Source organism: Vulpes lagopus, chromosome 14 (genome assembly GCF_018345385.1).
Source record: "Vulpes lagopus strain Blue_001 chromosome 14, ASM1834538v1, whole genome shotgun sequence".
NCBI classification, from domain to species: domain Eukaryota; kingdom Metazoa; phylum Chordata; class Mammalia; order Carnivora; family Canidae; genus Vulpes; species Vulpes lagopus.
The window spans coordinates 4,558,616-4,574,661 of NC_054837.1; the positions used below are offsets into that span (position 1 = coordinate 4,558,616).

The window sequence follows — 16,046 nt, forward strand, 5'->3', positions numbered from 1 at the left end:
CCTCGCCCTCTCCTCTTCTCCCCCTCTTCCTCCTGTTCCCCCTCATCTTCCTCCTCCTACTCCCCTTTGTTCCCTCCTCCCCCTCCTGTCCTCCTCCCCTTCCTCTTCCTCTCTTCCTCCCCCTCCCTCCTGTCCCCCTCCTCCTCCCCTTCTTTTCCTCCTTTCATCCTCCCCTCTTCTTCCTTCCCTCCTCCCTTCTCTTCCTCTCCTCCCCTCTCTCCCCCTCCTCCTCCCCTTTCTCCCCATCCTCCTCCCCTTCCTCCTGTCCTCCTCCTCCCCACCTTTTCTCCCCCTCATCCTACTCCCCTCCTCCTCCTCCTCCATGCTACTTCTCAGCAGAAGCCGCACACACTTCTTCCTTCATCATCCCTTACAGGCAGGCGGTCACTCGACCTGAGCCCTCTGTCTTCTCTTCTCATGCAACAGAATGACTTATTTTCCTGCAATAATTATTACTGCTGACAGGTTCAGTCTTGCTTTTCTCCTGCATTGTCCCAGGGAAACCTCACCGCGACTCTACGAGGGAAGTACCATGATCCTTACTTTATAGAAGGTTTACAGCAGGCTTCCTCAGACTCTGTACTTCTGACATTTGGGATCAGATCATCCTCTGCTCTAGAGCCTGTCCTGTGCACCATAGCACACTTAGCCGCATCCCTTACCTCTTTCCACTCGATCCCCTTAGAGAACCCACTTCTGACAATTAACAGATGTCTGCACACATCCGTCAAGGTCTCCTGGTTGGGAGCAAGAGAGAGGGAGGAGGCTTAGGGCTCCACGGAGCTAGAAGCCATCGATCTGGGACTCAATAGTGTGAGTGGCACTGGACCCTAGTTCTTACACAATACTTTAATTACACTCCCTAAGCTCTCCCAGGAAATATCATTTACTCTGAAGACTTCAACTGGCATCCCAACTCCAGGCAGGATCCCAGGCTGATGGCAGTCCAACCTCCAGCTCTATCCTTGAACGCTCCTGATCCACGCTGAGATACGGCATCCCTGTGTCCCACATCACCTGTCTCTCTCACCCACACCTCAGCCTCTACTCAGCCACCACTACATGAACCACCTTCCATCGAGACTCACCACCATCTAAACAGTCTCCCTTAATGCAATTATCTTTCAACCAGCAAAATGCAGGCCAGACATCTTCACTTTTACCCAAGCCCATCAAGTCTATGTTTGTGATCTCTCCTGACTTTGTTCCTCCATGTCATCTCCATCACCACTGCGATGGACACTCTGCCTGAGGCAGAATTAGCCCCACACTCAGTTTCTCTGCCTCAATCTCTCCCACTCCACTCACTTACTCACTCTTTCTTTCCTCCCTTCCTTCTCTCTTTTTAAAGATTTTGTTTACATGAGACAGAGAGAACACGCTCAAGAGGGCACAAGCAGTAGAGAGGGAGAAGCAGCCTGCCCATCGAGCAGGGAGCCCGACGCAGGTCTCAATCTCAGGACCCCAGGATCATGACCTGAGCTGAGGGCAGACACTTAACCTACTGAGCCACCCAGGTGCCCTCCTACTCCACTCTTTCAAAAAGAATCCCTTAATGGAATCTTGCTTGCTAGTTTACCCTTGGTTTGTTGCCATAAAAGCAGCAACATAAGAAGAGTGTAATAGATCTGCTGTGTGGCTCTGAGAAAGTCACTGAGCCACTATGATCCTCAGTTTCTTTTCTGGATTTTTTTTTATGTCCTCTTCCGCCCATTGGGATGTTGGGAGGTTGGACTGAGATGAAATAGTAAGACAGAGGCATATCGAGATGCTCAGAAATTCATGTATTAACCTCTCTGGACTCTTGTCCTTCCTTCCCCACCACTGGCCACAGCCTGCATCATCTCTGAATGGGGGCCTTCTCATGTCATAATTTTTGGCATCTATTTTAATTGGTCAATTGGACAATTTCCACTTTTGCCTGTCTACTCCTCCTTTCCAGGTAGCTTGTTAGCCTTAACTGTTTACTCCTGACCTTTCAGAAAAAGGTTATTTGAGTCCTTTTCTATTCTCACAATTTTCCAAAGCCTTTTAAATGTGTTTATTCTTCTCTAGGACAAAAAGGCAGTTGCAAAACTGGAAAAAAAAAATAACTAGGCTCCATGTATCAATTACAAGAGAGGAATAAATGTCAAACTGGCTCTTCTTGGATGCTGACATATTTCATGCCCTGGGCTGATTTGCCCCATCACGTCATTTAAGACTGTTTCCACCAAAATGTCAAGCTGGTCAGGGTGCAATGCAGCAGATGTTCTCACACATCACCACTGGGGAGTGAGCTGAGGAATGGTTCTACACAACAATGTGCAAATATGCACATCCTGAGTTCTAACACTGAGTAGCTTCTCAAGGAAATACATCAAAAGAGGGACAAAGGTATATGTGGAGAATTCTTCATAAAAATTAAAAACTGAAATGAGCTCATGTGGTCAAACACATTTACGAAACTACAGAGGGAACGAAAACTCAAATTATGCTCTGGAGATGCTTTTATTAACCCAGTAAATTGTGAATAGTCAATGTGGTAAGGGAGTGTGATGTAATGGGCTTTGAAAGCAGAACCGAGGATGCCTGGGGGCCTCAGTGGTTGAGCGTCTGCCTTCTGCTCAGGGCGTGACCCCAGGGTCCGGGGATCGAGTCCCACATCGGGCTCCCCACAAGGAGCCTGCTTCTCCCTCTGCCTGTGTCTCTGCCTCTCTCTCTGCATCACTCATGAATAAATAAAATCTTAAAAAAAAAAAAAAAAGCACAACCGGGTTCACACACTAATTCTCTACTTAAAATCTGTATGTTTTGCAACGTAATACTTTGACTGTCTGGAGCCAAGTCTACCTTTATGAAAGAGAACAAAAAGCATTCTTTGTATGCTTGCTCTGAGAAAAATTATATGTATATGTATGTATTTGTGATCAATCTATCAATCTCAAGGAGTGTTGTAATTGGCACATATGTAAGTAAATGGTGGTGTATATTTGTCTGTCTACACACCTATCTCTATTTATATTTATGTCTGTTGCCCTGTATGTGGACAAGATAGAAAACAGACTTAGGCAGTGTGATCTCGCTATTTAAGGAAAGATACTAAAATGTTGACAGTAGTTACCTTTGAAGGGCGGGATTATATATGTATTTTTCTGTGCTTTCCAATTTTCTCAATGAGCAGTTATTCTGCTTACAATCACCTGACACTATCTGAAAATGGAACAAAATAAAACCAGGAGGAGAGAAAATTATGCAGCATCAATAAATAAAGAGTTCTCACTGAGATTTCAGGTTTCCTGCCTAGATGATAATACTCCACCTCCAGTTTTTCTAGGAGGATCCTCATCAACATCCTCATCAATGACCAAATCATGCTTTGCCGTTGCTAGCCTGCCTTCTGTTTTAATATTGGTTCTGGTTTAATATTGCCCTGATCATGGCAGGGCTGTGCAAAGTAGGGGCGTTAAACCTCCTCCAAGCTGGTATATTCTGAAAGGCCTTTCTTTAAGTAAAGCTTAGTCTGGGAGTAAGATTTTACTTTTTTGAAGCCAACGATAATCCAATTCCTGTGTCTATGCTAAGAGTTTCAGAATGAGTACCAACTGCTAGACATACTGAACACAAAACAAAACAAAACCCACAAAAGTCTTCGATCTTTATGACCCAGCTGGGCCTGTAATAACTGTCTCACCAGGGAAGTGAGCCTCCGTAAGTAAGCAAAACCACTTAACTCAACCAAAAATGCAAAAAAAAAAAAAAAAAAAAAAAAAAATGCGCACCATGTGAATATTTGTGAATATTTATAAATACGTTAATATTTAATGCAGGATTCCGCATTCAAACTTAATGATCACACTGTCGATTTTTAAACTGGTTGTGAAGCTTCTGGATCCTGGCGTCCTCTCCCACCTGTTTTATCTGCAGGACACCGGCAGTGTTATGCTCCCCTCCTCGAATACACAGCCCCACCGCCACACAGCAGGCCCTTAAAGAGAATTTCAAATACTACCTTTCTAATTGAAGACATTAAGACTGATTTTTCAGATGAGGAAACAAAGTGTTCACAGATTTCCTTATCCACTCACACAACTGCTTCCAGTGACATTGCCAAATCTCTAAAGAAGTTTTTGAAACATCCAAGGCGGGAGGGGAATGCAAGCCGCAGAAACACAGAATGGTTTTAGGCATTTCTAAAAAAACGAATTATTCATTCATCAAGGTAAGACGAAACAATCCTTGTAATTAACGCCACCGCTGTGATCATAATATTTTAAAACTGATTAACTGTGAACCCCAACATCAGTTTCCATTCATCATCTGACTTTCAGGAAACAAATTCATTTCTAACCTCCCATGGACTTCTCCATCTGAACACCACCACTTGGGCAGATGGAAGTTATCACACATATAATGGCACCCCCTGAGCCTGCGGTAGCTCCCATGCTTCCCACCTGTTGGAGAGAGCCTCCACCCCCTACCCCGATCAAAGCTCCTCTCCATCTCCCCCATTTAAATCTTGCCCCAAATCTGCCCTGGGGTGGCGTGGTGGCTCCTGGACTCAGGTGAACCGTCTCCCATCAGCCTGACTTCTGCCCCTTTGGAGTCAACCTTCCATTCCCATCCTTCAAAACCAAACACAGACACCAAGAGTTCTCCCCAGGGTTCCTCACTGTACAGGGGACAATTTGAGACATCAGACTTCTTCACAATCTGTCCTGATCCCCTCTCTCTTACTGTATCTCCCCACACTCCACCTGTCCCACTGACCATTTAGTTCTTAACTCCAAAGTCCTCTGTTCCTGCCATATTTCACTCATCGCTGGACAGTGGCCTTTCCAAATCCCTTGCTCGTGTACATGCCTTTCCTTGGGTGGGAGCTGACTTTACGGTCTCTTCTTCACCTGTACAACCTCTCCCTAAACTTAGAGACCTGATTCAACTTAAAGATGTGACTTTGTCCAGCACGTCCTCTGGGATGCTCCAGGCATGACACACTCCTCCATCCTTTTTATTAAACTGGAAGGGTCTCTCATGTTGATCTTTAACGCACCTGAATTGACCAGGAGTTCCTTCGGGGACCTTGCTGTTTATCTTAGAGCTCTAGAACTGCGAGGAGGATTTGGTTTGGAATCTGTACTGGTTGTTGATTTACTGCCTGCCAGCTCCAAACTCACCCTTTTTCACTGCTCTGTAAAAACAGATCTGGGATAATTCTTTTTCTCCATCAACTGGCTCTGAAGCTTTGTCAGGAGAGGGCACTGGGGAGACACTGCCAGAGTGAAGGGTTCTGTCTCCTTGTCCCCATGAGCCTGGGGTGTTCCTGTAGCTTCTCCAGGGCCCAGCAGCTGTAATACATGGAGATCAGCAACACCAAGAAGCCAGCAGACTCCCTCAGTGGACCTCCCCACAGGCAGTGTCATACCACCCTGTGGACGGCTTTCCCTGGAACCCTACAGGACACAAGTTCTACAGACCCAGTGTCCCAGCACCTGGTTACCATCCAGCAAACCACCACCATATCCTGCCACCAGGGTGATGCTGTCCCACAGGGAATATTAGGCAATATCTGGAGACACTGTTGCTTATCCCAGTGAAGGATGATGGGGAGTACTACTACCATCTGGTAGGTAGAAGTCAGGATGCTGGGACACCTGAATGGCTCTTGGATGAGCATCTGCCTTTGGCTAAGGGTCCTGGGATTGAGTCCCCTATTGGGCTCCCCACAGGGAGCCTGCTTCTCCCTCAACCATGTTTCTGCTGCCCCCCCCCCCATGTGTCTCTTATGAAAAAGAAGAGGAGGAAAAGGAGGAGGAAGAGGAGGAGGAGGAAGAGAAGGAGGGAGAGGGAGAGGGAGAAGGAAGAAGGAAGAAGAAGAAAAGAAGAAGTCATCATCGTCAGGATGCTGATAAGCATCCTACAATGCATAGGCCTGAGCTCCATAAAAAACAAACTCTCTCACCCAAAATGTCAGTAGTGCCGAGTTTCAGGACCCCTGTTCTACAGCAAGGTCGGGTCCCCAGTCCCAGCAGGGTAGGGGCTGGAGGAGGGACAAGGGAGGGTCGGTGGGGGTGGGGTCTTCCCCGAGTGCTGTCTTTCAGGCCTAGAGCTGGTGACTACTCCCATCTACGATCTCTGAATTCTCCAGAGCTCTTCTCCTTTCTGGCTAGCTTCTTACTTCAATCTCCTGGTACAGCTACTAATTCTTCGAAACAAACTTTTCTTGTTCAGACTACCGTGTGCTGCTTCTCTCCTGGTTGGACCCTGACTGATACAGCTTTTCAACAGCTACGTGGGGAGGACTTAGTATGTGTCCTGACATGATGCTGAGAACCAACGAGGCAGCATGAGCAATGTAAACCTGGCTTCTGTCCTCCTCAAGCTTCTAGATCATGAGTCAAAACAGACTGACGGGTGTCGTCAACCTATGACATAGCAAGGGGAGGAGGCTACTGTGAAAAACGACAGGACAGCCTGACTTACCACGGAAGGCCAGAGGAGTGGCTGAGTACAGGTTCATTAACTCTTAATGAAATAAATTCACTGAAATGATAAAAACTGTCATCTTAATTCAGTGACTCAACTATCTAGCCACAGTGGTGTTTTGAGGTGGTGAGGCTGGCAGCCAAAGATTTGACTCACTCATCTTTTTTCTTAGAAGTAGTCAAATTCACTTCAGATTTAGTTCAATGAGAGTATTTTAGCTCATTTCACAAACCAACCATTTCTTCTTTCTCAGGTGGACTCTTATACCATTATACTGTTTGTTCATTTTCATGATTATGAGCTTCTTGAACCAACTATCTCCCTTTTATGCATTTATCACGGCAGTGACCCTAAGGCTGAACACAGACTGGATCCTCGCCGGGTGCTTATTGAATTAATGCATGCATGAGTTTTCTATCTTGGTAATTTAAATCATAACATGAGTCAGGGGCAAATGCACTGAAACGGATGCCATGAGAGCTGCATTGTAATTCCATCTCTGGCTCTACAGAACCTTGACTGTCAGGGTTGGCTCAGTCAGTTTAGCATCTCACTCTTGATTTCCGCTCAGGTCATGATCTCAGGGTTGCGGGGTCGAGCCCAGGATTGGGCTTCATGCTCAGTGCAGAGTCATCTGCTTGTCCCTCCCTCTCCTGTGCTTGAGCTCTTACTGTCTGCCTGTCTCTCTCTCTCTCAAAATAAATAAATAAAATCCTAAAAAGAAAATAAAGAGGTTGGACAGTCCATATTCCTTCCAGGACTTACCTTTTTCACTTCTAAAGAATTTGGAAGAGAGATTCTTCAAAGTCTCTTTAAGCTCTAAAATTCTAAGATCTAGCATTAGAAGACAGCACATGAATATGCTAACTATCTTGATTCATTCTTCCTATTAAGCAGCGTGATTTGAGTGCACCTGACACTTCTGAACCTAATTTCATCACTTGTAAAAATAAAGGTGACTTGTAACAGCGCTTACACCAAACTATGGCCCTTGGGCCAAATGGCAGAGTTAAGCTTTTGGGACAGACTACAGGCCACAAAGTTCAAAATATTTACTATCTCACCCCTAATGGGAAATGTTTGTCAGGCCCCAGTCTAGAAGGTCCTTCCTACCTCTCCTTCTTAAATCTCTGCTGACTTTGCAACTAATCCACTGACCATCTACATGTTTTTAACAATGGTTTTCAAATAAAAAAATAGTGCATTTTGATTAGTGGTATACCCGTATATTAATGACTTTGGACTTCTTTTAATTGAACGGAGTCCAGTGGTTACAAAGGGTACCCTGAGAACCTCCAACAGCTTGTGACTTAACAGATTAGAGCTGAAAGTTACCCATATGACAGGTATGAGAGAATAAGTCATATGTTTACAGGTCTTCCTTTAGAGCCCCAGCCACTAGATGTCTGGGTGGCTGATATGGAGCAGGTAAGCAGTAATTCCTAGCTGGGTGGATGAAGCAAGAGTCTGGGCCTTCTCAAAGACTTCTCCAGCAATGCTATGCATCATCTCTGTGAAGACTTGGAGTCGGAGGAAGGTCTCCCATTTTAAAGCCCTGGGATAGGCACACATGACAAACTGCAGTCCCATCCACTTTTCTCCATTACCAAAACCACAAATGGTCTCCAAATATTCTTCTTTTCTAGTGGAAATATGCTTATTTGTAGTCAGATCATGCTTGTTCAGGGCACACTATCATTCAAGTCACATCATTGAACTGAACAAACATAATGTTTCTCTGTCTTCTAAACTTCTGGATTTTATCTTTCCTGATTAATATATTTTTTATAAAGCATACCAATCAATAACAGCTCCATAAAAAAAGACAAACCCAAATGATTGCAGCTGATACAATGCTTGTAAGGTATACTTGGTTTCTGTGATCAGCCTGCAAATATCCTCACATCACCCCTAGATTTCATCCTGGAAAATGAACCAAAATAAAATCCATTTAGGCTGTAGGAAAAGCTGAGGCTGTGAAATATTTTAAGTTTATCACCCTATCAGTTAACCAATGTGACTACAGGCAATGTGGCGTGCACTCCCTATGGACCTACCATGTGGACACAGAATGGCGAGTTATATAAAGACAAGGACACAGGTGACCTAAGAGGGACAAATGCCACTGGGCACATAGGGCTTCATGAGACTGACTTGGCTGATGGGGTCAGAGGATGCATGAAGGATTCTGCTGTCTCCAAATCCTTCCCCTACTGTCCTCCCTCAGGGCACCTGGAATACTAGAATCTTCTGAATTTTTACGATTTCTCTATCTTTTGGGGTATGTCATCAAAATGCAAATAACTCTCGCAGAGAACCACCTTAATTTCTAATTAGCTATTACCCAAGTTAATGCAAAGCTAAAGTGAATTCCTAGCGAATGCAAGAGTAGAAATAAGAAGGGGTGCCTGGGTGACTTAGTTGGTTAAGCATCTGCCTTTGGCTCGGGTCATAATCTCAGGGTCCTGGGATTGAACCCTGCATTGGGGAACAAGCTCAGCGGGGAGTCTGCTTCTCCCTCTGCCTCTCACCCCATTCTCTCTCTTTCTCTCTCTCTCTCTCTCTCAAATACATAAAATCTTCTTAAAAAGAGCAGAAATAGGGATGCCTGAGTGGCTCAGTGGTTGAGCATCTGCCTTTGGCTAAGGGCGTGATCCTGGCGTCCTGGGATCGAGTCCCACATCAGGCTCCCTGCTTGGAGCCTGCTTCTCCTTCTGCCTGTGTCTCTGCCTCTCTCTCTGTGTCTCTCATGAATAAATGAACAAAAATCTTAAAAAAGGGATCCCTGGATGGCGCAGCGGTTTAGTGCCTGTCTTTGGCCCAGGGCGCGATCCTGGAGACCCGGGATCGAATCCCACATCAGGCTCCTGGTGCATGGAGCCTGCTTCTCCCTCTGCCTATGTCTCTGCCTCTCTCTCTCTCTCTCTGTGTGACTATCATAAATAAATAAAAATTAAAAAAAAAAGATTTAAAAACATCTTTAAAAAAAGAGCAGAAATAAGAACAAGAATGGAAAACAAAGAAAGCTGTGTGTGTGCACTCATGTGTGTGTGGTCCATGATGCACAAGGGTTGTGCCTACAGAGGACTTAGGTGGATGGGTATCAGAGAGGGAGAGGCAAGCAGATAGATGGCATGTGGAGGCCCAGCACAGGAGGGCACTACAAATCTGTCTTTATGTACTTGCTGTATCTAAAAGACAGGTGGAGCACAGCAGGGAGGGAGATCAGAACGGGACCACGGGGGCAGTGCTCAATTCTCTAACACTGTTTAAGTCAAGTGTCAGCAAAACTATGCCTCAGAAGCCAAATTTAGTCAGTTGTCTGTTTTCCTTGGGTGGCCATGAGCTAAGCATGATTTTGATAAATGGTGGAAATAAAAAAAAGATCTCAAAAGATGAGTAATACTTCTTAACCCCTGAAACTATGAAATTCAAATTTCAGCACACATAAACAAAGCCTATAGGGACACAACCATGCTCATTCATTTATGCATTGTCTTTGGCTCACTTTTCATTACTACAGCAGAGTTGGGGAGTTGCAACCGAGAACACAAGGTCTGTAAAGCATAAATATTTGCTAGCTGATCCTTTTAGAGAGAGTTTTCCGACCCCTGGCTTAAGTCATGCAGCTCTGGCTTCACAAAGCATACTTCCACTCAGAACGTAAAACTCCTGCTCGTAACACAAGCCACCATTTTTGTTGGGTAGTTTAGTGATCTTTTGCTCTTCCTTGAGCATGTGTCTTGGTGAGCCTCAGCCCTCCCACCAGTTGCTTCTCAGAAACATCTAGAGCGCCTCCCTCTGAGAGAAGCTGGATATAGGAACTTTGCTCCATATGTTTCCATCTCCTCTGGCATTCTGATCATAATATAGAAGGTTTCCCAGGCTCTTGCCTGTCTGGCCCACTAGCCCAGAGTGCAGATGAAGGGGATCTAGTATTTTTATTTTTTCTTGACCTTGGAGTTGAACATCTGATTAGCCATAGCAAAGGCAAATGGAGGAAGAGACCAGCCCACCAGAATCGAGAAGGGTGGGGAGAAATTTGGGTGAACACCAGGATCAGAAGCAGGATCTCTAGAGACTGATGCATGTTTGGCTCAAGAGCTGAAAACTAGTATTAGAAAGCACTACAGGTAGAGGCCAGGGTGACCCAAACACAGGGGGTTTTGCTATCAGCACTGGTAAGGAAACACAAAACAATTTTAATATAGGCACAGAGTTGTCTCCAAGTGACCTGGCCTTATAGACTCAATTTTCAGACCTAAATTGAATTTGTGTCTTGTTTATCCCAAGAGTCCATGTATCTGAGACAGGAAGCAGGCATTCACTGCTACTTTTCCTAATGAATAAACATAAAATTTCCTATAGTCTAGTTCTAATCCCAATTTTAATACATAAGCCCCCATTTGGGTATTGAGGAATAGTCTGTAGTGTAGAAGTGACTTTTTCTCAGTCTCCAATCTTTCTTGGTAATCTGCTTCACTATTTTCAGTGAGTCTTGAGACCATCCTTAGACTTACAAGTTGCCTTCCAGGCACCACCCTCATGACTAGCATCTCCACTGCTCTTTTAAACACATGGCATGAATATGCCTGTTACGGATGAGGCAACTAGAGCTCTAGGAGGTTAACAACTTGAACCACAGTCACCCCAGCTTCCCTGATCTATAGGGATATATGGATACCTTGAGGTCTAGGCCTGCCCCTTACAATGTCATCTAATCTGATACTTGAGATTCCCTTTAAAACACATCATTTTATGCCCCAGCACACTGCACTTCCTCTAGGCTAGTTCTAGGCTTCCAACCCCAATTACGTCTCAATGACAACTGTCTGAAGCCACAAATGATTCCAAAGTATGACTGAACATCCCAAGGGTCAATGATGTAAAGCTTAGCCATATGCGGCGTGTAAATTACTTTAGTGACTCCTGGAGTCCCATGGAGGGCCTTGGGCATCATCTGGAATGATTTAGAGGGACAGAGGGAAGACCCTTGGGTACTCTAGGGATTTTACACCCCTGGAGCCAGAAAAGTCCCCGCTTTCTTTCTATTTTATTTATACAATGGATTGGGTAAAACAGAAGTAGGGAAACCAATGATGAGATGTTATTTTAGCTTCAGATTACCAGGGATGACAGTCAAACAATTAACAGTATGACACAGGAATTGGCCAATCAGAATGGATACTAGGACTCGGATCTATCAGAAGCCATCTTTTAGTTGTTGCATCAAGGAGGGATTGGGAGAGTCATGGGTGGGGAGGTCAGGTGAGCCGGGCAGTAGAGAGGCATTAGGGATACTCAGGGAGCTCAGACCACTGCTATTTACTAACTAGTAAGAAAATATTTTAATTTTCGTAACCAGTACGGCAAGCTCTGCAAGGTTACACAGAAAATTGGGATTCTAACTTAGATCCTAATTTCCTGAGGAAAAAATATAAAACTCTTTGACTACTTACTAGCAGTTAACTTGCTGCTTTTTAACAATGATCTCAACATGTTGAAAAATAAACGATCTTTCTTGAATCTCTAGCTTCATCAACAACTCATGTCAATGAAGAAGTAGGCATTGCATAACTGATCACGGAAAGCACTAACGTACCTACTCTCACATTTATTTATTTTCATGGATTCCAAGACGAGAGGTGCTAAAGACACCTAATTATTTTTTTTTAATATTCAAAAGTTGCATTAATGGACATAGACTGTTCTGTTAGACCTTTTTTTAGTCAGTTTTCGCAAATTCTAGGATCACTGCAGATAGTTACTAAGATCCTGATGAGGCTGCAAGAATCTAATCATTAGCGAATACTTTTTGGGAAAACCATGTATCTGTTTATCATTCTCTAGTTTGTCAATGAGCATTTTCTAAAAGAAATTCTGACGTGCATGATTAGTTACAATAATGTTCTTTTGCTCTCCCTCCGGAATGATAAAGCATAATTACTGGCTTATGTAACTTGGTACCTTGCTTGTAAATTTGTGAAAGAAGCTCCTTTTGTTGACAGTTCTAATGTCTGCCATCTGTTTGCATGGGATGAAGCCGTGGTGCTCCCCTAATTGGCCATAAATTAGGTTCCAGCAGCAGGCTCTTGACAGGAGGCTTCAGTTACAGTGGGGTTTTGTTGTTGTTGTTTTGTTTTTTAAGCTGTGAATTCAACTTTTGGTGGGAAGACCCACTTCTCCTCTAAGAGTATAGAAATGCACTTTCTGAGTTCTACAGTCAGGCCGTCTTCCTGTGTGTAATTGTCACAAGGACACCCCCCAGGAGCCCACCAATGTTTCATGCTCCCCTCCCACCCTCCACCCTTCCCCCCTTCCCTCCCCTTTCCTTCCTTCCACCAAGTTGCTGAAAGACAGAGCCCTTAGTCTGGGTGATTTCACTTCCTCAGCACCCACTCACTCCCTGCAGTCTGCATACGATTCCTTTTTTTTTTGCAATATTAATTTTTAATTTTTTTAAAATTTAAATTCAATCTGCCAACATATAGTATGACACCCAGTGCTCATTCCATCGAGTGCCCTCTTCAGTGCCCATCACCCAGTCACCCCATCATCCCCTTACCCACCTGCCCTTCCACAACCCTTTGTTTCCCAGAGTTAGGAGTCTTTTGTGGTTTGTCTCCCTCTCTAACTTTTCTCACTCAGTTCCCCTCCTTTCCCTTATAATCCCTTTCACTATTTCTCATATTCCATGTAGAGTGAAACCATATGATGATGCCATTCTTGATTGAAACCTTTGCCTCTATCTGTATACCCCTTGGCTTCCACCTACACTGAACACTGCCACCTACCCTTCCTCTTGTGAATCTTTTCTTCCTTTGTGAGGTTTCCTGCTCTGCTCTAATAGCCAACGCTTCATTGTCATTCACTGGTTTTCTCCTTCTGCTTCATTCTTAAATGTAAGAATTTTCCCAAATTCTAAACTTGGTCCATTTATCTTCTGCTGTTTTTTTTTTTTTTTTTTTTTTTTTTGCTCATGCTATTCCATCCTAACTTGCGGCTACAGCTGTTAACTCTCCCTAAGCAATCTTTAAGCTAATTTTAATTTAATTTAACTCTAACAAGAACTCATGTTATTTATCTCCTGCAGGGCATCTGTTCTTGAGTGTCCATCTTATATGTCACATTCATTATATTTTTAACAGAATATCACTGTGCCTCCCAAATGGATTTCTCTCTACTGCTGGATCTTCTCGATCCCGAGTACACCCCTAGTTCCTTTCATGCCCTCTACATTCAGTCAAGGAGTAAGCCCTCTGGTTTTACTTCTTCATTCCAGTGCAGCTCTCCTATAACTGGTCTCCTGATCACACTTGGATTTACAGACACTAACCTGATATTTGGCCTCCGAGCCCTTCGCCAATTCATCTTACACAGCAATCTCAGGTTAGCCTACCAATCCAGTGATACAGTGACACCCTGGGGGCATGAAACAGTCCCAACACTGAGCGTTTCTGGGGAAGCAGACCCAATGTATCTGTGAGCTCACTTGTCACAGCACCTCTGCCAACCACCCTTACGAGTACTGCTTATGCTGTTCCCACTATTTCTATTGCCTGTCCCTCCAGGTCCACCTAACCACACCATGTCCTCCACAAAGACTTCCCCGATCCTCCTTAGTAGCAGTGGCTCCCTGCACTGGCCTCCTGTACGTGGGTGCTCTGGACCCTTCCCACTTTCTGCCTTGCACACAGGCCATGTCTTCTCTAGTAGGTGTGAAACCCCCAAATCAGGATGTGTGGTGCCCTCTGATTCTTCTCACGGCACCGCACCCAATGCCTTGCACCTGGAAGATCCTCAGGAAGAAGTTAGGCAAACCAAGGAAACAACCGGTTAGTGATTGCTCCCACAAATAGGCATGGTTTTTCTGGGAACCAGATAAAGAATATCTGTGTCGAGACATTCATGGACGCGCCATTCTACAGCTGTGCCCCTGCTCTGGTTCCTACAGACCCAGCGCTGAGGGGCGTCCAGGATGGAGATCCATGGACCAGGTGGAGATCCGTGGACCAGGAGATCCGTGGACCAGGCGTCCAGGATGGAGATCCGTGGACCAGGGGCGTCCAGGATGGAGATCCATGGACCAGGTGGATCCTTCTCTACCTCGAGCTTGCTGAGCTCAACGTGTGACTCTATCATGCTGGACTGCTTGCATTTGGCCCCCATTGTCAGGCTCTACTGGCTGCATGAAAGGGGTGCTTTGTGGTTCTTCCCCTTGGGTCAGGTGCTTGGCTCTCCTGATGGACTCACCCACACACACAACAGTGTGCACACCAGATAGTACACACACATTTCACCCAGGCCCCTGGAGACTCAGTAATTGGATTATTTGTAGCTCAACACATAAAGCACGCAGGCAATGAGACTAGCAAAGACAGAACAGAGGCAAGGAACAATGAGAAACATCATCGCCAACACTTGTATTGACCCTAAGTATACGCTTGTCTAAAATGATGTTTCCTCCAAAAAGCACCTTCCTTAAAAGCTTCTCTTATAGGAATCTGGGGATGAGAGAATGGAGATATCTAACATGCTGAAGGAATGATCCATGTCTTAGTAATACTAGTAATGATTATATATTCTATAGCAGCGATAATCATAATTATTACTCTCCAAATTTACCCAAATAGCTAGCGTTGTTAAGATCCTCCTGGGTTCAGGGGCTCCAGGGTGACTCAGTGGTTGAGCATCTGCCTATGGCTCAGGTTGTGATCCCGGGGACCTGGGAGGAGTCCCATATTGAGGTCCCCACAGGGACCCTGCTTCTCCCTCTGCCTGTGTCTCTGCCTCTCTTTCTGTGTCTCTCATGAATAAACAAGTAATATCTTTAAAAATATAAATATATATATATGTCTCCCCTCCTGGGCACAAAATCCACTGGGCCCCATGCTTCCTCGTGTGTTCTCATTAATCCTCACATTTCTGGGACACTGCATTATGGCCCGTGTGTAAATGAGCTAACTGCGGTGGGGCTTGTCACAGTCACACACTGTGTGGAAGCTCTCAAGGCTCTCAAGACAGAGCCAGCCACCTCGAGGAGTAATAGGGAATGGGAATCAAATATACAGCCTCATTTTAAAATGAAAGAATATCAAACAAGTATCAATAACTGCCTAATTCCAAGAACTCAAGCACGTCGCTGATCAGAGTGTGCAGGACGCATAACAACCCAATGTACTCACTCTCTGTCGATGACAAGGCAGGTCACAGCTTCTGCGGCAATTACGTTTGCTGTCCTCACATCCTCCCTACACAGAAACGAGAGACGTGTTGAAGTTGGGTAACTTTTAATATCCAAGAAGAGAGTTCATTGCAGTTAATTTCAGGACAGTAAACTACATGCAGGCCTCTGATGTGTCCCTCCCCAGGGTGAGGCTTGGTTCATATTTCAAATTTCTTTGTCCTGAGGAACCTCCTTACTCTTGCCATTGAGCCCTTCCATCCTAGAGTCATAATCCAGGAGCTAAATTTTTCAATTTTAAAGTATCATTGATACAAGTGAAATAAAATTTTAGATCATCATGTGCTGTGCTCTTCAGGGAATTAAGGAGTTAACTGGATAATGATGAGGATGATAA

The 16,046-nt window shown here is 44.7% G+C and overlaps 1 protein-coding gene across 3 annotated transcripts in view; it reads right to left on the reverse strand.

Moving 5' to 3' along the window:
- PRKG1 (protein kinase cGMP-dependent 1) overlaps positions 1–16,046 on the reverse strand; it is a 1,197,769-nt gene that overhangs the window by 129,867 nt on the left and 1,051,856 nt on the right. For all 3 annotated transcript variants that reach the window (XM_041728585.1, XM_041728584.1, XM_041728586.1), the window contains one exon: positions 15,651–15,716. In XM_041728585.1, the coding sequence (XP_041584519.1) occupies positions 15,651–15,716 (66 nt within the window). The remainder of the gene's footprint in view (positions 1–15,650; positions 15,717–16,046) is intronic.